Genomic DNA, 19,105 nt, shown 5'->3' with positions numbered 1-19,105 from the left:
AGAAACCAAAGGGAAGTACAGTGAGAGCGAAACCGGCTACAAAGGAAGAGAGTGCGTGTAGGAGAGATGAAGAGCAACCGCCTTTTTCTAATTACCTGTATGGGTATGTGCGCGTATATAATATATATATATATATTATATATATATTATATATATATTATATATATATTATATATATCGACCAATGTCGGGGAGATCAATGACGGCAGCGGTCGGAAGGACGCAAGCTGAATGGCACGTGCCGAGCGCGCCCCCTGCTCTTCGCTGATCAGAAAAGGGGAAAGAGATGAAAGGCGGCGGCAGCGGCGATCGCAGCATGCAGGACGTGTTATGCCTCTATGTGGACTACCACCAGGATACCTCGCTTCACCTTGAGTTGCTGCAGACACGGTTCGAGTGCGTGTGCGGGCGTTCGTGTGCGCATACGTGAGTGTGTGGGTGCATACAGAGCGGAGTAAGCGTGAGAGAGAGAACAAATAAAAGGGAGCGAAGGGCGCACCACTGGGAGGAGAGACGGAGGATAAGGAAAGGAGAGAGACACATAAGCTTGAGCACACGTGCACGCACGTTCATGCACACGGCTGCGCGTACGTGCGCGCGGCATCCCCCGATGCCAATGAGGAGGAGGGAAGGGAAACTGTGGAGGTATAAGAGCGCGCTTGGTCGGTCGTTGCCACGCATGCGTTCCTCAATGCAGGGCCATGGATGTGGCGGTGCCAGTGGTGCTGTCGTTTCTTCAAAACGCCCTTCCCATGGCATGCTCACGTGTGGGTTGTCGAGTGCAGATTCTTCTTCCTTCACATATATATATATATATATATCACCTTCAAGCCAGTCCCTCTCCTGCCGCTGCTGCGCGTGCTCATGCCTCTTCCTGCTGTCGTCTCGAATTTTAGGATTGTCCATCACCATCATCAGCCTTTTCTCTCACTTACTCCCCCACCCACCACGGCCGCCTCCCTCTCGTCCCTCTTTTCCGCCGCTACTGCGCCTTCAAAACCGGGAGAAAGGGCGAGAGGGAGAGAGAGAGTTGTGGTGGGAGAACGGAGGTGCAGCTGACAGAGGAGTGGGAGGCAAGCGAACACACACACACATACATATATACATGTAAAATGCATATATATATATATATATCCATACATATACATTTACAGGGAGAGAGAAAGGGATGAACATGGGCAAGCAGACACGTGAGAAAAAGCAAGGCCCGCACACAACGCGAGAGACGAGCAGAGCACACGCACACTGAGACATAGAATCATATCATCCACCCCTTCATGCTCACCTTCGTGGCGACAGAAGAAGGCACCGATCTACTGTATCTCCTCACAGACACACATCCTCACAGACGCATCGGCACGCATGTGCGGCTGCGCGTATACATTCGCAAAACTAATGATGCGCACATTTGCAGAGGATGCAACAGAGAAGCGAGGGAGGGAGGAAGAAGGGGAGAGCGGCGTCCGCGTGCGCAGGTGCGGCTACAAAGACTCGTGAAAGACAGAGACCACCCGCGCGGAGCAGGTCGAAGACGGCGAGAGGGATGGCAAGGAAAGGCGCAGCGGAGGAGGAGGGCATGGGCTGCCCAGGCGGGAGAGTAGGCGAAGCGAAGCACTGAAAATGAGAGCAACAACAGCTGTAAAAGAGAACTGGCAGTGGCGTACGTCACACCAGCGCATCCGTTCACACAGCGGCGCACACATACGTGAGTGAGCGTGCGTGTGTGCCTTTGAAATCTGCATCACATCCGCCCTCTCTCGCTTTCCTGCTCTGCATACACTCCCACACCCAACGCAGTCGAACGTCGTGGCCATGAAGGCACGCTCTCCTTCTTAAAGGAAAACACAAAAACCCTCACCGCACGCCGTATGCATCCGCACTCGCCCCACGCCTTCGTCTTTTTCATCTCTCCTCCATCCCATCATGCGCTGTACATGCATCTACTTGTATTGCAACAAGATAGGGAAAGAAAGAGAGAGAGAGATGCAAGCTGCGAAGAAGGGGGGGGAATAATGGAGATGGTCCATGCACTCTGCCTCTATTCCTCCGACAACTCCACGGAGGAGGGGCTTCGGGTGTGAACTCTGTCGGTGTAGGTAGTTCCCACCTACGACATCGGCGACTCGCTCACTCGCCTCGCTGGCTCGCCCTCGTCCGCGTCTGTCCTCGACCCTTCCGTCGCCTGAGGGGAACCATGGCGGACTGAGGGGAGCCTCTCTACGTTTGGCGACCTCGTTAGGGAATTCATCTCTGGCATCGAGAAGCGTGCCGGCGCAAGCGCCGAGGCCGACGACACTGGGGAGAGACGGGATGACGCGGCCGTCGACGCTGGCGGTGGGGTCGCTACGCAGTGCTCTGCGTCGGGTTCAGTGACACCTGCACGGTGCACCAATGGTGGCAGTGGCTTCGTCGCCATCGAGTCCGCCCCCACAAGCGTCACCCCCGGCACGGGGACAGGAGGAGGGCTCGGCACCGCAGTCACTGGTGCTCTGAAGGGGCCGATGAACCGGGACGGCTCCGTGGAGAGCTCCGGTTCATTGTCCGTGATGGAGCTGGTAAACTGCGGAATGGACCTGGACGGCGGGTTCAGCAGGCTGCCGCCAGCGCCGGCCGCAGAGGTGCCAGCATACGGGGACAAGAGCCCCTGCCACGTCCCGATGCCTACCGACGGCGCGCCTGCACCAGACGAGGATGGAGCGGGCGGTGCTGCTGTGGCAAGTGGAGGTGGCGGCAGCGTACCGCCTGTCGAGAAAGCCCTGTACGGTGCCGCGCTGTTTCGCTGCGCCGTGATCACAGGGGCGGGGCCGCCAGCACCGATAGAAGGTGACGGCTGGCCAGTGGTGAGGTACGTGCCAGCCCCGGCTTTAGTGGAAGGCTGCGGTGTACCGCTGTGCCATGGCTGCGGTGCTGCGTTGGCGCCAATGCTGATGCTATCCATGGCGCGTCGCTGCTGCAGCTGCTGCTCCTCGAGTAGGTTGGTGATGCGCCGCAGCTCGCTACGGATGGACTGGGTGTCTGCGTTGGGCAGTAGCGCCGCCTGTGGACACATGTTGGCGGGCGGGTAGTAGTAAGGTGTCGGCAATGGCTGCGGCGAATGGCGAAGCCCGCTGCCAAAGTTAAAGTCCACGAGGTAGGGTAAAGCAGGCGCCGGCGCTGGAGGGGGCAGGACGGACGGCGCTGCCAGTGGCAACAGGTGATTCGCTGGCGGCTGTGACTGGAGGCTGGTCGAGGCTACGTTGGCAGACGCGGGTAGCGGTAGGGCCGTCGATTTCAGAGCCTCCTTCCCCATTTCTGGGGCTTCTGGGGCTTCTGGGACTTCTGGGGCTTCTGGGGCTGCCGGGGTTGCCGGGGCTCTCGCTCTATTGCGCCGAGCTGCCGCCTCCTCCTCTCTCCGCTGCTGCGTCTCGCGCTGCTGCTGCTCCAACATCGCCTGCGCTGCGCGCGGCGCCATCATCTTCAGCTCCTTCTCGCGCTTCTCGCGATCTAGCTCCGCCTGCTCCCGCCGCGCCACCTCCTCCCGTTCCCGCTGCAGTCGCTCCTCGGCCAGGCGGTATTCCTGAATCTCCCGCTCCCGCTCTGCTTGCTTGCGTTGCTGCTTCTCCAGGATCTGCCGTGCATTCTCCCTCTGCAGCTCAACGGCACGCTGGCGCGCCGCCATCTTCTCGCGGTGGCGCTCCTCAGCAGCAGAGAGGCCGTCGCCGCCGATGAGGAAGCCGCCGCCGCCCAAGGCGGCTCCGCTCGTGCTCGGGCGCGGGCTGCGGGTGGGGAAGGGACCACCACCACTGCTGTTGCCACCGTCTGAGTTGAGCGGCGGCAGCACCGTCGGACTTGTGCTGGGTCGGCCAGCGCCTTTCTCACCGGGTGATAAGTACACCGGGGCCGCAGCAGCCCTGGGAGTACCGGCTTCGCTGGAGGGGTAGCACACCTGCGATGGCGCCGGATGCTGCGGCAACGGCGTGAGAGAGAGAGGCGGCACCTCTGCACCTGAAGCCGGGCCACTGTGAAACGTGAGGGGCGGCTTTGGTCTGTACACAGCAGGCAGGGGAGCGGGCAGGTCCCTGACCGGCGCGATGGCTGGGATTACGGGGGTAAAGGTGCTCACGATGTGCTGCCCCTGCGACACGAGTGGGTGCGGATGGCCGTCCGCACCACCACCGCCGCCGCCGTAGGGGGAAGCGTAGTTGGCTGCAGCGTACTTTTTGCCGCGCGGAGTGCCGCCGTTGCAGCCTTCGGGGGCACTGTACGGGGCTACGGCCTCGTTGGAGGGTCCATCGTTAGGTACGCCAGAACTGGGGTTCAACGGGGCAACGCGGCTACCTCTGCCACCGCCATTGCTGTAGTTGGCGTCGTCGTCCACCGCAAACGGCGGTCGACTTGGCCCACCAACACCTCTGGCGCCGCCAACCCCAACTCTGATGCCCGCCGCTTGCACTCGACGCGGGTCGAGGTCGCCTTGCGAGCGTACACGAATCACCTCCTGATGGCTAAAGGGGTTGCCATTAAGGCGGTAGATATATTCTTCGTGTCCGATTTTGGCGGCCACTTGCTGCTTGCGTCTGCGGGCCTCGCGGAGCATGATAGGAAGGGGGGATGGTGTTGGTGGTGGTGGTAGTGGCGAGGGGAGTTAAGTGGGGGAGCGTGTGTTTGAAATGGACGAGGGGGTCCTCTGGATCAATGGAAGCCCGGAGGTCCTCGGCGCACGTGAGAAAACAAACGACAAAGGGAGAAATGAATCAAAAACGCAATGATGCCCACACGGATAGGAGCGGCGCAGGAGAGAGTGTGCGTGCGTGTGTGCGTGTGTGTGGAGAGAAGCCCGCGCGAAGGAGTGACAATAAGGAAGGAAAGAACCAGGGAGGCCGACACACAGACCCAAGGAGTAGGAGGGGGGGTGCCTGCCGTGGTGTGTATGCGTTGTGATGGATGGGCGTTGATCAAGCATACACACACGCACACACACGCACCAGGAAATGGGGAGGGGTCGAAAAGATGGCGTCCACACCAAGAGAAAGAGAAGTCTATCATTCAAGCGGTAAAACAAAAAAAAGTGTATGAGGAGGGAGGAGAGGCGAGAGGGGGCATGGGGTCTTGGGAGAGCCCAGGCACCGTATGGTACACACTCACGGACAGAGAGGCAGAGACACACTTGACGCACTCAACGGTGCTCTGTCACTGTTGCGGCAGTGTCCTAGAAATAGTCGTCGTAGCAGTAGTAGTCGTTGCTGCGGCGCTCATGCCGGGACTAAACGCATGTGCACCCGTGAGGGGGCGTTCGTGTGTTGTCGAACGGCGTGAATACGGAGGCGAAGGTGAAGAAGACGCAGAGCGAGAGATGAAGAGATGAGACGAAGAGCGCGATGGCTCGGGTGCATCACGAACCGCTTCCAGAGGCGAAGACCGCAGAGAACCGTGCCTCGCGCCTACGAGGCGCGGAGAGGGGAGCAGTACATGCGTGCACGCTGACGTGTAAACGAGTCCGTCCTGTTCAGTCGCGAAAACGTCGAAAGACAGGCCCTCGGTCCGCGCAGCTTACACGCACGGACACACGCACACACACCTCCCACACCGGCATCCATCCTTGTCACTTCTCTATGAAGGAGTGGCAAGGCCGATGTCCACGTAGATGGGGCCATCGCAATCCTCTCGGTGTTTCTGCCGCTCCTGCGCGTCCTTTGGTTCACGACCTCGTTTTCGCGGTAGTGGAGGCTTGCTGGCGAAGGCCCGAGACCTCCCCCACCTTTCGAAAATGAGCCGCGCAAACAACTAGGGTGGTGGTGAGTGTCCGAAAATAAGAAACACAGGATGAAGCGCTGGGGCACATCCTGCTGCTGTCGTACATCGAGTATGCTGGATGGCATGGTGTGGTATAATCTCGTCGGCTGCAAAACTGTGTGTGTGTGTGTGTGTGTGGGGGGGGGGGGGAAGGAGGAGGGAGGAAGGGCGGGCTGCGCCGTCTCTCCACCTCCGCCCCGCGCAGTGACTACCCTGTCCTACCCCCCGCAACATTTGCTTTTGCAGCGGAGGCTCTCACCCCCTCCCGCTTCTCTTGCCGCGCATGTCGGATGAGGAGCGCCGTCAAGTAAAAAAAAACGCGAAGAGCGAGTTCTCGACAGCCGCAAAGGAGGTGGTGCTAGCGGAGTTGGCAGGAGAAGAGCTGACGAGGCGAAAGGTAGAGCAAGCGACGTGGAGCGGCGCTTTAGGTGAGGGACCCTCGCACGCCTCTCCCCTGACCCCCCTCTCCTGCGGCCCTCCTCTGGCCTCTCCCCCCCCCTCACCCACACCCGCACGGCCCTCCGTCTCTTCCAACTACTGCAAGTTCGCTGGAATCACCAGCTGCTGCTCTAACTGTGCACGCTTCTGCACGCCCTCCCGCTTCAGCTTTGTAAGGGCGTCGTTGTGCTCCCTGTTCGCGATGAGCACCTGCTCCTCGGCGCGCCGCTCGAACTCGCTGCACAGGCGTCGCAGGTCGGCCTCTTCCTGGCCGAGCAGCTCGATGCGCTGCTTCAGCGCGGCCATGTCCTCCTCCACCTTCGCCACGTCCTTCTCACCCTTTAGGGCAAGACGGAAGGCGTGGCCGACACGACTCTCAAAAAGGCGCCGATGTGCTGCCTGGGCTGCCACCCGCTCCGAGTGTACGTGCAGCAGCAGCAAGCCACGCTCCCAGCACTCCGCCGTCACCTGGCGCAGTACCTCCAGCATGCACTCGGCGACAAGGAGCGAACGGATGGGGCTGGTGCCGGTGCGGCGCGCCTGGTGAGCCTCGAGTTGGGCGTGCAGGCGCTCCTGCGTCTCCGCGGCGTCGATACGAGAGGACGGAAACGGGCTAGCGTGCTGCACCCAAACCACCCCCGTCGACGAATCCATCCATCGACGCGGCGTGATGAAGCTGTCAATGACGACGCGCACGTTCGGGTCGACGACGCGCTCCTCGGCCCCTAGGCCGAGACTCTTGCGCAGCTTCAGCGAACGCTTCGGGTCACCGGGCGCGTAGGGGATATCGTAGCGGATGAGCGTCTGGTTGGCGTCTACTGGGCCGCTCACGTCGATGTACGCCGCGGCATCCTCCTCGCTAGCGCGTCGTGGAAGCAGCTGCAGGATTGCCTCCTGCAGATCGGCTACACTGGCGCTATTCGATTCGATCTTAGCGCCAGTGTTGCCGTTGTTGTGGCGGCGATTGCTGCCCGTCCTCATTGCCACCGCTGCCGTCGACGAGGATGATCGGGGCGCAGGCGGCGCGGCGCACACAGATGGCATCGCCCGATCCCCGCCAGTGAGTAGCCCAAGCGGTGTAGTGGTGTATGTAGGTGTGGGTGTGGCCGTTTAAGGAAAGAGGAGGGCAGAAGAAGCAACTTGCTCTGCGCTGTGACTGCGCGCGCATGTATGCGCTTGTGTGTGTGTGTGTGTGTGTGTGTCGCGTGGGCGGACGTGCGACCGAGTACGTGCGCATTCGGAACAGACGTGTGGGGGAGAGAAGCGCAGCCAAGACGGAGATGGGCAAGAGAATGAAGCGTCATCAGTAGCTGTGCACTCGTGATCGAGGCCGGCGTACACACATGCGACTCCCACACAAAGACAGACACAGAAATGCGTGAGGAGGAGCGGGGGAAAGGAGACGGGAGAGATGCGCTGCTCAGCCACACAAGCACACACACACACAACACCTCTGAGCTCCAGCACTCACATCACTGCCGTGTACTCCTCGTACGACAGTTTTGTTGGTTTGTTTCGTCTTGCATGTTTCACATGGGCAATCAGCAGTGTACAGGGGCGGCATGAAGCTAAAAGACGGCACGGCGGCGAAGGCGATGTGCGGCGGACTCCACCAAGCCGCTCCTTCTCCTCCTCCTCCAGCCCACCCTGCCCCCTTTTTCTCCCTTCTACCCTGCGCGCATGGCAGACTTAGTAGTAGATGAGATCCTTCATGCTGCGCGGCAAGTCCTTCGGCGGCGCCGCCGTGTCCAGGTACGCGTAGTCGTCCACCAGCGTGCGCAGCGTCTCCACTGTATGCACGAAGTAGGCATCGGAGAGGTACTGATCGTAGTGATGCACGTGGGAGCGGACCGAGTAGAGACGCTCGTATTTGGAGAGCATCGACTCGACCTTGCCTCGAATGGAGCAGTTGTTGGCGAGGAGCAGCATGGAATCCTTGTGACCCAGCGGGCTGACCCCGCACAGCGCTGTCTTGAAGCCGTCCTCGTTCCAGTACGGCATCTCCATCTGCTCGCGCAGCCGTCCGACGCCGCGGGTGAGGTCACCGACGGTTGTCTGCGGGCCGCGTGCGATGAGCGATGTCGCTAGAGTCTTGCCGGCCTCTCGCGTCACAGCGCTTCCTTGACCGTGACGGACATCCACGAACTGGTGCCCCGGGTCCAGGCATGCGGCGATCATCGCATCCACCGTACGTGGCCCAACGGCGGCGTGCTTGCTCGACACACTCAGCGGCGCGATCGCAGCGGTGAGGAAGTGCAGCCGTGGAAATGGGACTAGGTTCGTCGTGATTTCGTTAATGTCCATGTTCAGCGGGCCAGGGAAGCGCATAGCGCAGGTTAGGTTGCTCAGAAGCTGGGCCACAAGCCCGTTCATCGAGTCGTAGGGAAGCCCCTTGGTGTCGGTCGGCTTCGCTGCCGAGAAGGCCTGCGGCTGCGGCACACTGCATGCCATCACGCCACGGCCCTTGGGCCTGCTGCTGAGGGCGCGGTCTGCCATGCGTGCCAGGGCGTCGTTGTCGAGCGGCAGCACGCAGTCCGCGTGCTCGATCAGCTCCTTCAGCGAGAAGCAGCTGTTGTACGGCGCCGTTACGACATCGTCCACCTCGGATGGCATGACGACCGGGCAAATGCGGAACACATGCGGGAACTCGTCCTCCAGCATGCCAAGCACACGCGTGCCGAGCCCGGAGCCGGTGCCGCCGCTCAGGGAGTGCATCAAGAAGAAAGACTGGATGCAGTTGCATTGCTCCACCTGGTTTCGCACCGACTCCGCGATGGCGTCGATGTAGCGGTCGCCGTACTCCATGTGCCCCACAGCCCAGTTGTTGCCCGCGCCGCTGACGTCGGAGACGAAGAAGTTAGCGTCGAAGATGTCCTTCAGAGGGCCACGCAGCATTGCGTGCAGAACGCCCTGCTCCATGTCGACCGCCACACACCTCGCCTTAAGTCGGCCGGGGTGGTTCATGTCCTCGAGGAAGACAGCGTCGCGGGCCTCGGGAAAATGCGAGTAAGCCTTGTGCTCCTGAAGCATGACATCGAACCAGCGCTGGCCGAGCTGGTTGCCACACTGGCCGACCTGCACTGTCACGATTTCGCGGGGCATGACGAAGGTGGTACCTTGAGCAGTGCTGGGCACACGCACGCACACGGCGAGGTGGAGAGCTGCGCAGAGAGACTCCCGGTAAGCGAGCACCACAACGGCTGCTGCAGCAACAACAGCAGCAGCAGCCACGGTAGCGACAACGTCTGTGAGTAGGTGATTTCAACGCACCAGACACAGTACGTGATACGCAGACTCGTGCAAGCCACGCTAAGAAAAAGAAGGGCGATGATGCTTGTGTGTATGCGTGTGTATGCATGCGTCTATGTGCGCGTGTCTAAGGAATGGTGACAAGACGGTCAACTATGCCGAACAGCGCACGTTATCAGTGTCTGTCGATTCTAAGCGGCGGTCGTGGATGCCTTGCGCTGGATCACCGGTGTGCGTATGTGTCCATGTACTACCTCGCACAAGAATGGTGAAGGAAGAGCAGCGTGTAGGGAGGGAGGGAGGGGGGAGGAAGAGAAGGTGCGCATGAGTAAGTTTAAGTGTACGTTTGCAGGGGTATGCAGGTGTGTGTGCGTGTGTGGCATGCGGTCGATGTGTCAGTGAAATGGACAGAGTCGGCTGCACTGGGGAGGAGGGAAGACGACAGGTGTGTCGTGACGAGGTGAAGACCGAGATGGGGGGAGCATCTTACCAGAGTCCGCAAGCCTTCAGGGCATGTGGGTGAGGAAGACGCAGAGAGGGGGAGGGGGCAAGGGGCGCGCAGGGAAGACACACAGGCAGTCTTGCATCCATCGCATCCCTTCTTTCCCTCCCCCGGCCCACATGCCGCCCACCAGCGCACGGCCCCTTCCTTGTCCATCTGTAGCACACACACGCATCCTCCTCCGTTCGATTCCGCAACGCCTCTGCGCTACACGCAAACACACAAGCAAAATACGTCTTGGCGCAACTGCGTGTGCCCGTCCCTTCGTGTGTGCTTGTTGTGTGTGGGGGGAGGGGGAGATGCATTGCGCACACATATGAACGGGCGCCCTGGCAACGCGAGAGCTTCCAGCTCAGGGGTACACGGGAAGTCACTGTGATGAGCAGGTGCCCCGTACGCGCGCGTGGGCGCCGCGGCCCCTCCCCCCTCTCGTGGCTCGGTGGGGTGGCTGCTGTGAACATGCAGGACAGCGAAGAGGAGGGGGGAGGCACTCGTCCACAGACACAGACTCATGCACACGCGAACGCGCTCTGCCCCCCCCCTCCCGCCTCAGCAAGCCGCAGAGAGAGAGGGAATACACGGGGAAGCGCAACGGCATCCTGTGCAAAGAGTCACTCACCCTCTAGAGGAGGTCATCACGCGACAGGGCACTCCGCTGCCGCTGCACCACCCGCAACGCCTTTCGTACTCGCCGCTCGCGCTCGGCCAACGACGTCTCCGCAGCTGCAAATCGCTCCAGCAGATGGTGGAGCTCCGATGAGGCGTGAGACGTCCTTGCCGCCGCCGCGTTGCCGTGGCGGTCTCTACTGAAAGCGCGCATGAGCTGTTTCCTTGTCGTCGCAGCAGCAGCAGCACCGGTGGCGCGTGAATAGTCGCCACGAGGCTCCTGTGATGGTGCATGCACAGGGGCGACGAGGGATGTTCGTTTTGCCAGCAGCGACACCTGCTGATGCTTCTCCCTCAGCTGCCTCTGCTGCTCCTGAAGGTGGTCCAGGGCTGCTGCCAAGGTGGACTCCTGCTTTTCCAGCGTGTCCAGCAACTCCTGCTGAGCAGAGCCACGCGACAGCGTCGATGACGTTGAGCAAGAGGTGCGGCGACTCGTACTTTGACCCGCCCGCGATGTCAGGGGCACCGGCGCTTCTTGCCGGCTGTCATGCACATGTTGCACTGCAGCAGCATGCAAGGGCGAAGAAGAGCTGCGAAACCCGCGTGTGCTACGTGTGTCCGTGGTGCGGTCTGACGGTGGGCTGTAGTCGCTCTCGATAGAAGTCGTGACGGTGCGTGCGCTGCGCTCGCGATGGCGCAAGCCGACGTCACTGTGGATGTAGGCGCCGTGCTCTCCCCGGCCCGCCGTTGCCCTGACCTCAGCATCTTCGCGGGAGATGGGCGACGTAGCGCTGTCAGCACGGTGCTGCGCGTGTCTTGCCGGTGTCACACTTGTCATCGCATGAGACACGTCGACCAGCAGCGGCGGGCACCACTGCTGCGTCGATTTCGGCGCGGCTTTTGCGGCGGATGGGGAAGAGGCACGCGGCACTTTGCTGGTGGAATACGCCACGGCAGAGCATGGGGATGTATCATAGCCGTGGTAGGCGCTCTCCGGCGACGAAGAGTGCGAGCGCGACCCATGCCCACTGACAGCCGCAGAGATGCTGGCTGCGCCACGGTCCAGCGAGCCACTGACACGCTGCAAAGCCGTGGCCGCGTCTGTCGTGCCAGAATGCAGAGCGGGGGCCGAAAAGGCGCGTGGAGGAAGTGTGGCACCGTCAAGCTGCTCCACGCAATCACCCCACTGTCCTGGTCGGCTGTGGCGGCCGGCAAGGGCAGCAGGCACCCCTCCTGTTGCGCCTCCTCCGTGGTGATAAGGCATCTCAGAACGGTGATCGCCGGCGTTTGCCCGCGTCTTGGGTGATGATATGGCAGTGAAGGACGCCTGCAAGCCCCCCGAGAGCGACGCGCTGGAGCGCGAGTTGTCGCTGATGTTGTGATGCCCCGCAGCTAGAGACACGCTTCGACTCTGCAGAAGCCGCTTCGCACTCTGCAACACCTGCTCGGCGCGAAGTGCGGTGGCCGAGGCGGATGATTGCCGCCCCGCCTCTGAAACAAAGCCGGTGTCGCTGCCTCCAGAGATCGCGGTGTAGTAGTGTGAGGAGGCAGATTGCCTCGGAGAGCCGGCTGCCGCTCCTTCGTCTGCTTGTCTGTCGTACCTGCTCGGCGCGGTGCCTGCGTTGTAAGGATGCTGACGAGGCTGCTGAGCCGCACACGGTGGCGGCGAAGGCGCTGTTGACTGCTCCGATGTCGTAAACTTTGCAGTCACTTCCGTCGCTGTACCTGCAGAGCAGTGTTGCAGCGGTGGTGGTGGTGGACGGAGCCGAGAGCGTTCACTCTGCTGCTGCTGCTGCTGCCCCGTCGGTGCAGCTGGCTGCGCGTCCCTTGCAGCTTGATTCTGACGCAGCACTTGAAAGATGGACGCACGCTGCTGAAGAATGCCGAGTGACCGCATTGCCGTCGTGCTGCTGGTAGCGCCGACGGGTGCGGCAGAGCTCGAGCAAAGTCGGCGGCCGCTGTATCCCCTGGTGATGCCTGCGGAAGCCGTCGAGGTGACTGTCAGCCCAAGGTGGGCGGCTGTGTCGTCTTCGAAGCATCGCATGTTGGGCGAGCGCTCTTGCTCCGTGGAAGAAGAGCGGCTGCCATCATATGGCACCTGGCGCGAAGAGCGATACACCTCACTCCGCGTCTGGTGAGGTGCGCTCGGGCGACGCTGAGAGTGAGCGCGGGCATCCAACGCAGTGCGGCAGCCCAGCTCGCGGTCTACTAGGTACAGCATTGCCCGCTCCTCGGCCGCTACGCCATCAGCAGCCGAGCCGTCTTCGTCAGAATAGCTCATACATCCAGTTGCCTGCCCGGTTTTCGGCCAGCTGCCGTCATCGTCCTCTGTGTCGCCGGCGTCACTCGAGAGGCCGTAGACAAACGCATCGCGCAGGCTGAGGCAATGCTTTGCAGCTGCTGTCACCTCCCTGGCCCCTGGTGTCGCCGGCGTGGGCGACAGCCGCGACAGCTCCGCCATCCACAGCCGCTTCTTCAGCTGCACGGTGAGCTGTTCGAGTCGCGCCGCCTTCGCCTCCGCTACTGCCAAGGAACGTTGCAGTTCTTCTGCCTTCGAAGGCGGCGATGCAGGTGCGGCAGACGCCGTCTGCTGCTGCTGCTGAGCGGTCGAGAGTCGAGGAGGGAGGGTCGCTGAATTGGTGCTCAGCTTGATAGAAGCCGATGCACTTACCGCTTCGATCGGCTTCGCGGACGCTTCGGCTCGGGCCTGCTCTGAAGCATGTGAGGCATGTCGCTGCTTCTCTGCTGTCACGGTGACCCTCACGCCTCCTGCAGAGGCATCAGCGTCATTGTCGTTCATCTTGTGTGACGTCCCAGGGCGCTGACTTCGGCTGCTTGCGCAGCTGCTGCCTCTGCTGCTGTGGTTACGGCTGCTCACCGCCGAGACCGCTTCAGCCACCTCCTCAAGCGTGTGCTTGACGTACTTGCGCATCTTGTGTAAGTTATGACGCTGCTCCGCGCGCAGAGCCTTGAGCTCTTCTCGCATGGTTAGCATCACGCGATCCTCCAGCGAACGGTGCTGCGGCCAAGGCGCGGGGTAGTTGTCCGGCGCCGCGCTGCTGGCGGAGAACGCCGGTGAACTATGCGGCGGTGGTGCAGGTGCTTGAAGACGCTCCTGAGCCTCATTCAGCTCCTCCTCAAGGCTGTCCAGCGGCAGGGGTGTGGGGATAAAAGTGCGGTCCCACTCTTGTGAATGGTGTGCCTGTCGTCCCTGCTGCTGCACCGGATACTGTGTCTGCTCTAGCGGTTTCGGCGACGGTTCCAGCCCTGCAGAGCTCGCGGAGCCATGAAAGGGGGCAGCGAGGGCAGGAAGTGGCGAGACGCCAGCACCGCTGGCACGCGCTGTGTAGAAATTCGGGTCTACGGTGCGCGAGGCGGAGTGGGTGCTTGCTACGTCGCCATCGCCCTCTGGCTCGTTCGGCGGTGCGTGACTTGGCGTATACACCAGCGCCGTGGTGTTACGCGCCAGCTGGGCACCTCCTGCAACATCGGCGGAGGCCCGCACCGGTGCGGCAGAAGAGGAAGACTGCGATGCCCCTTTCTGATGCAGTCGCGGCCACAGGGATGTCGGAATCGAGGCCGCGCAGACCACACGGGAGAGGCTCTGTTCACCTGCACCGCCGCATTCGTTGCGTGTGGTGCGGCAACACGCAGAACCGTCTACCGTAAGCGATGGCGGTGAGAGGAGGTGCAGAGACGTGCTCGTGGTGTGGGACACAGATGCACACGTCGCTAAAGCTCGCTGCAGGGGAGGGGGCGGGGATGGAAAGGGCTGTGATGCCGCGTGGCCCTCCTCACTCCTCGCCACATTGACGATCACTGGTGTGAGGGCAGCGGCTGAAGCATCGCTCTGAAGGCTCGCTGGCTGCTCGGACGGTGGTGGCACATACACGGCCGTCGCGCCCTGTCTGTCGGCGGTCACCTCGGCAGAGTTCTCATGAGTGCTGTCGGTCAAGGCGGGCACTTCAGGGACGTCGCGGCGACGGCTAACGGGTGGCTGAGGGCCCGTGGTCAGCGGCTCACCCGCGCCGGCCGCAGCATCAGCTGAGGCTGAGGCCAGCTCACACAGTAGCGACCGAGCACCGTCTTGAGAGAAGCTGTGGAGCCTCGGCCATGGCGGATGCTCGGCATCGGCGCTCAAGCGACTCGCTACATCGTCGCCAAGGTTACGCGGCGCTGATCCATCGGCTGCAGGGCACACGGTGACGACAGGAGTCACCGCAGCCTGGACGCCACTGTCCTCCTCTGCGTCGCCGGGCCCCCCCAGCCGAGAGGCAAAGGAAGGCATTGAAACGAGGCAATGAGGCTCCCTGTCGGTGCTGTCCTCCCTCGAGCACGCAGGCACGGCGGCGGCATCACCACGTTGCACCGTCAGTGGCGATAGCGAGACGCCACCAGCAGTGGACGGGGCCGCGTACAGCGAAGACGAGCGCGAGGCGGCATCCGGCGAAGCACTGCCCTCCGCCTGAGCCTCGGCACCCGGTGAAAGTGACAGTAGGCGCCGACCGTGTCGCTGTCTCCGCAGCTGCTGATGTGGCGCACCGTTTTCTACTCGGAGTGGCGGAGAAGATGACGGGCTCGCTGAAGCCGTTGCAGCGGTCGGAGGCGGAGTGAGCGGCGACAGTATATCTATCCAGGAGCATTGTGCGTCGCCCGCAGCGCCGCTCGCCCATCTGGCGTCGCCGCATGGCGCCGGTTTTGCACATCCTCTCAGGGTTCGAGCTTTGGGAGTCGACAGACTGCGGAGGGCGCACTCCGGCCGTCCCACAGTGCGACTGGTGTGAGGTCCCGGTGACGATGATGGGCTGCCGCGGCCCTCCGTGCGAATGTGCGCCAGCCCTCCTGTGTTGGCGGAAGACCGGGTTTGCAGTCGGCCAAGCCGCCGCTCGTGGATACCTGGCGAGGGGGCTGCATTCGCCTCCGTCTGTCGTGGCTGTTTGGAGAAACTGGAGAGGCCCTCGTCTTCCACCACTGCGTCCGCCCTCGGCTTGAGTGAGAGCCGAGGAGTGCGCGGAGAAGGGCGACACAACGCCTGTAGCGCAGCCTGTAGAAGTTGCGCGATGTGGTGTGTTGCCTGTGCCACCTCTACCAGCTGGCAGGCATAAGCCTCAAACTCGCACCGCTGGGTGTGGGCCTGTGCGTCGGCATCATGTGATACGGCGGCAGGTGCGCCACTGGTGCCCGTTGGGCTCGCTGTTATCCATCCTCTAGCAGATTGTGCCGCTGGCTCAGAGCTGCGGCATTGGCACCACTGCTCCAGTTGGACATCCAACGCACGCACCGCCTCGGCGTGTAGCTGCAGGAAGCTGAGGAGCTCGTCACGAACACGCAGCGCCTGATCGTAGCGCTGACGCAGCGTTGGCGGTTGCTGCTGCTGGCTGAGTCGTTCTTGAGTCGCTTGGCTCGCCGTCGGAGCACCATCCATGGCATGGTGCGCGGAAACTGAGCCCGCAGTGACAGGTATGGCGCTGGCTTCCTCCTCTTCTTGCGCATCGCCATCGCACATCGAAGAGCGCTTCCAGGCCCAGTACGCCTCAAAGGTGGCGAAGAGCTCCGCAAGTGCAGGCAGGCATCGGGTGGCAGCGAACTCGGCCGACTCGCGCTGGAGGACCTGCAGGCGATGCACGAGAGACGTGACAGAGGATACCAACGATGGCAACGATGACGGCGTTGGTGTTGGTTGGGAGCCTGCTTTGGCGCTGGCATTCGGCGGCCTTTGCTGACGTGACCTGCTGCTGCTACAACCGCGGCGGTCCGGAAAAATGTTCTCAACGTTATCCATGACTAGTTTTGGGGTGCTCGCTTGCTGTGGAGAGCCGGCTGTGCTGTCCACACCAAAGGCCGGTGTCGCATGCATGGACGCGACGCGCAGCGCGGCCTTCAAGGACTGAGCAAGGCCCATCTGCTCCCCTTGCAGCTCCAGCAGCTGGTCTACATTTGCTCGGCATACTTGATACGGTTCTACATCACGGCTAGATGCCCGCTGCAAAGAAACGAGGCTACGCACAAACGGTGCAGCGGCGACAGGCGCGCTCGAAGGAACTGATGCAGCCAGCTCCGTCGCGGTTGTCGTCAGCTGCGCGGCTGCCAACATCCACCGTGGAGCGAGGTCGGCAGAAGACATGGGCGGCAAGTCAGCATTGGTGCTTGTGTGCTCACTCATGAAGAGCAAAGACGGCGCCAAAGAGAGGTGGGTGTTTCAAAATCAAAGAATGGAAGAGGCACAACGGAGCGAGTCGATGTGCAGTGTGCCAGTCTATGTGTGTGCGTGCATATGGGCACGCCAAGGTCGGAGAAAGGAAGGGAGGGAGGGAGGGGGGCGAATGTGCGGTGTCGTCTATTCTCTGACGTCTATGGAATCCAATCAACAAGAGGAGTGTCCAAGTTGGGGTGTGGGGAAGTCTGCCAGCACAGGAAGGAAGGAGGCGAGAGGGGTCGAGGACTGTCATGCACAGTACGGGTACAGTCGCCTAGGGGAGAGAGGCAGAGACCACGTTCAAGTGGCTACAGTGTCCCGCGTGGCTGCGCACACGTATGCGCGGACGAAGGCTACCGTGTGCGTGTGTGGCCATCAAAGGGAAGATCGCTGCTCGATACACACACACACACGAGACACACATGTGCACGCAGTCAGCAGAGGTGGGGAGGCAACCTCACACACACGCACGCACGCACACGCCCAGACATGCTCACGCTCTTGCGCTGTGCAAGCGCGTGAGAAGAACAGACAGATGCTCTGGGGGAGCGGGGGAGGGGGGGGGGCGGGTTGGTGAGAAGAGGCTCCCTTTCCCTTACTCTCGGTGTTTACCGTTTTCTTTTTCGTTCTGCCACGCGCGCGGGAAGAGAAAAACGGCGACGACGATGATGACAAGAACCAACTAATAGCACACAAAGAGCAGGAGGAGCCAACGAGCCAGCGAGGCAGGAGAAAGAAATCAAAGTGGCTGTGAGGCAAGCCCTTGGGCGCCGTGTCGCTCGCTACGGCATCGCCACAACAGCGGCCTTGCCACGCGAGATGCGCGTCACAGATGATGCAACGCTAAACATGCGCACACTCCACACGGCCACAGGGAGAGTAAGGATGGCGAGGAGCCATCAACAAAGCCTCTCCTCGCGCCCCCCGTCTCGCTCTCGCTCTCGCTCTCTCACGCGCTGTCAGAAGCCATCTTCGCCTTTAGCTCGCGGATCTCCATCATCAACTTCTCTGCCCGGATCGCGTCGCGCTCGTGGGCGTACCAGTAGTTGTACTCCTGGTCTAGGTGGCCGGCCTGAGTTGACTCCACCGACAGCACCGCGCTGAGGCGGTGCGGCGCGTTGTCGTCCTGAATGCTTTCCAGGTTCACCAGCGCCTGCCGACGGTGCATCCGCTCCATCTCAGCGTAGTACTTGACAGCTTTGCGGCGCAGCTCCACGTGCACGCCATCGCGCTGGCGCTCAAAATACTCGGAGATTTGGTAGCGGAACGGGAAGATGATGGCGAGGGCGATGCAGGTCATCATTGGCGCGTAGGCGGTCGGGCTTGACGCCATGAAGCCAAGCGGCGAGAACCACGGACGCTGCACATAGCGGACCATCTTTTCGCCTTCTAGTTTACGCAAGGGAGGTAAGTGTTGGGGCGCGTATTCACGTCGGTGAGTTAGTGACGAAGCAGGAACGGGTTTTTTCCTTTTGGGGGTGGTCGAGCCGTGGAAAGGGGGTGGGGTACCGGATGACGCACAGGCGCACTAATCTAAGACTACTCTTAATGATGGAATAGTGGGCGGACGTGCCTCACTAAGAACTACAAGCGCCTCCTTGTCTGTGACGACAAGAAAAAGGAGAACGGGTGGGGAGGGTCGACGGACGACGCGTTCGCGTTGGCAGACGCGCGTCGGTGGATGCCTACTATACGGCGGTGGGACGGCTGCTGCTATGGCTGCCGCGCGTTAACCCGTCACGGCACGGAGGGTGCGCGAGGGGCAACACGAAATAGGAAGTCAGTGCACGAGAAACTCCAGAGAAAGAGGGGGGGGGGGGGGGGGGGCAAAGTATTGAGGAAAGAGGGAACAACCTGAGCGGAGCAGCAGCCGTCAAGCCGACCTCTCACTCACCCGCCCCTGCTGAGCACGCCGCACGTGAAGCTGCCGTGTCTTCCCTCCGCACGTACGTGCTTCCCCACACAAGAGGATGGGCAGGTAGAGACCCGCCGTGTTCACAGAAAGGAGGGGCCTACGGTAATTTGTGGAACGCTGCGCTGCTCGAAGAATCGGAAGCAGTGGCCGCCACGCAACCCAGCGTGCACCGGGATCGAGGAAGGAGAGCAGAGGAGGCTGTGAAAGGAGAGCAGAGGTGCACTTCAGCGCCGCTACCGTCCCCTCCCCCCGCTCACTCTAGACGTCCGTGACCCGCTATGCCTGTGGTGGTTGCTTGGCCGGTTATCTTTGGAAACAGTGCGTTGGGGACGATGTATTGATAGACATGCGCAACGCACACGTAGGCGTGTCTGCACTCGCGTCTCACTTGGAAGAGATCTATCCTCAGCATGAGAAGAGGCTCACA

At 61.7% G+C, this 19,105-nt stretch overlaps 5 protein-coding genes across 5 annotated transcripts; all 5 read right to left on the bottom strand.

Moving 5' to 3' along the window:
- Positions 1-2,107: 2,107 nt before the first annotated feature.
- On the bottom strand, positions 2,108-4,576 carry LINJ_21_1270 (conserved hypothetical protein; the record flags this gene model as incomplete). The annotated part of the gene is made up of 1 exon (XM_003392424.1): positions 2,108-4,576. One exon carries the CDS (start codon positions 4,574-4,576, stop codon positions 2,108-2,110), a length of 2,469 nt encoding a protein of 822 aa, XP_003392472.1.
- A 1,730-nt stretch (positions 4,577-6,306) lies between these two features.
- On the bottom strand, positions 6,307-7,191 carry LINJ_21_1260 (putative dynein arm light chain; the record flags this gene model as incomplete). The annotated part of the gene is made up of 1 exon (XM_003392423.1): positions 6,307-7,191. The coding sequence occupies one exon, from the start codon at positions 7,189-7,191 to the stop codon at positions 6,307-6,309; it is 885 nt and encodes a 294-aa protein (XP_003392471.1).
- A 708-nt stretch (positions 7,192-7,899) lies between these two features.
- LINJ_21_1250 (putative epsilon tubulin) lies at positions 7,900-9,312 on the bottom strand (the record flags this gene model as incomplete). The annotated part of the gene is made up of 1 exon (XM_003392422.1): positions 7,900-9,312. The coding sequence occupies one exon, from the start codon at positions 9,310-9,312 to the stop codon at positions 7,900-7,902; it is 1,413 nt and encodes a 470-aa protein (XP_003392470.1).
- Positions 9,313-10,583: 1,271 nt separating this feature from the next.
- LINJ_21_1240 (hypothetical protein, unknown function) lies at positions 10,584-16,730 on the bottom strand (the record flags this gene model as incomplete). Its single annotated transcript, XM_003392421.1, has 1 exon — positions 10,584-16,730. The coding sequence occupies one exon, from the start codon at positions 16,728-16,730 to the stop codon at positions 10,584-10,586; it is 6,147 nt and encodes a 2,048-aa protein (XP_003392469.1).
- A 982-nt stretch (positions 16,731-17,712) lies between these two features.
- LINJ_21_1230 (conserved hypothetical protein) lies at positions 17,713-18,141 on the bottom strand (the record flags this gene model as incomplete). Its single annotated transcript, XM_003392420.1, has 1 exon — positions 17,713-18,141. One exon carries the CDS (start codon positions 18,139-18,141, stop codon positions 17,713-17,715), a length of 429 nt encoding a protein of 142 aa, XP_003392468.1.
- Positions 18,142-19,105: the final 964 nt, after the last annotated feature.

The sequence above is a fragment of the Leishmania infantum genome, chromosome 21, assembly GCF_000002875.2.
Source record: "Leishmania infantum JPCM5 genome chromosome 21".
Classification (NCBI taxonomy): Eukaryota; Euglenozoa; class Kinetoplastea; order Trypanosomatida; family Trypanosomatidae; genus Leishmania; species Leishmania infantum.
The sequence above is the reverse complement of the archived record's forward strand: the minus strand, read 5'-3'. Positions and strand labels throughout refer to the sequence as shown.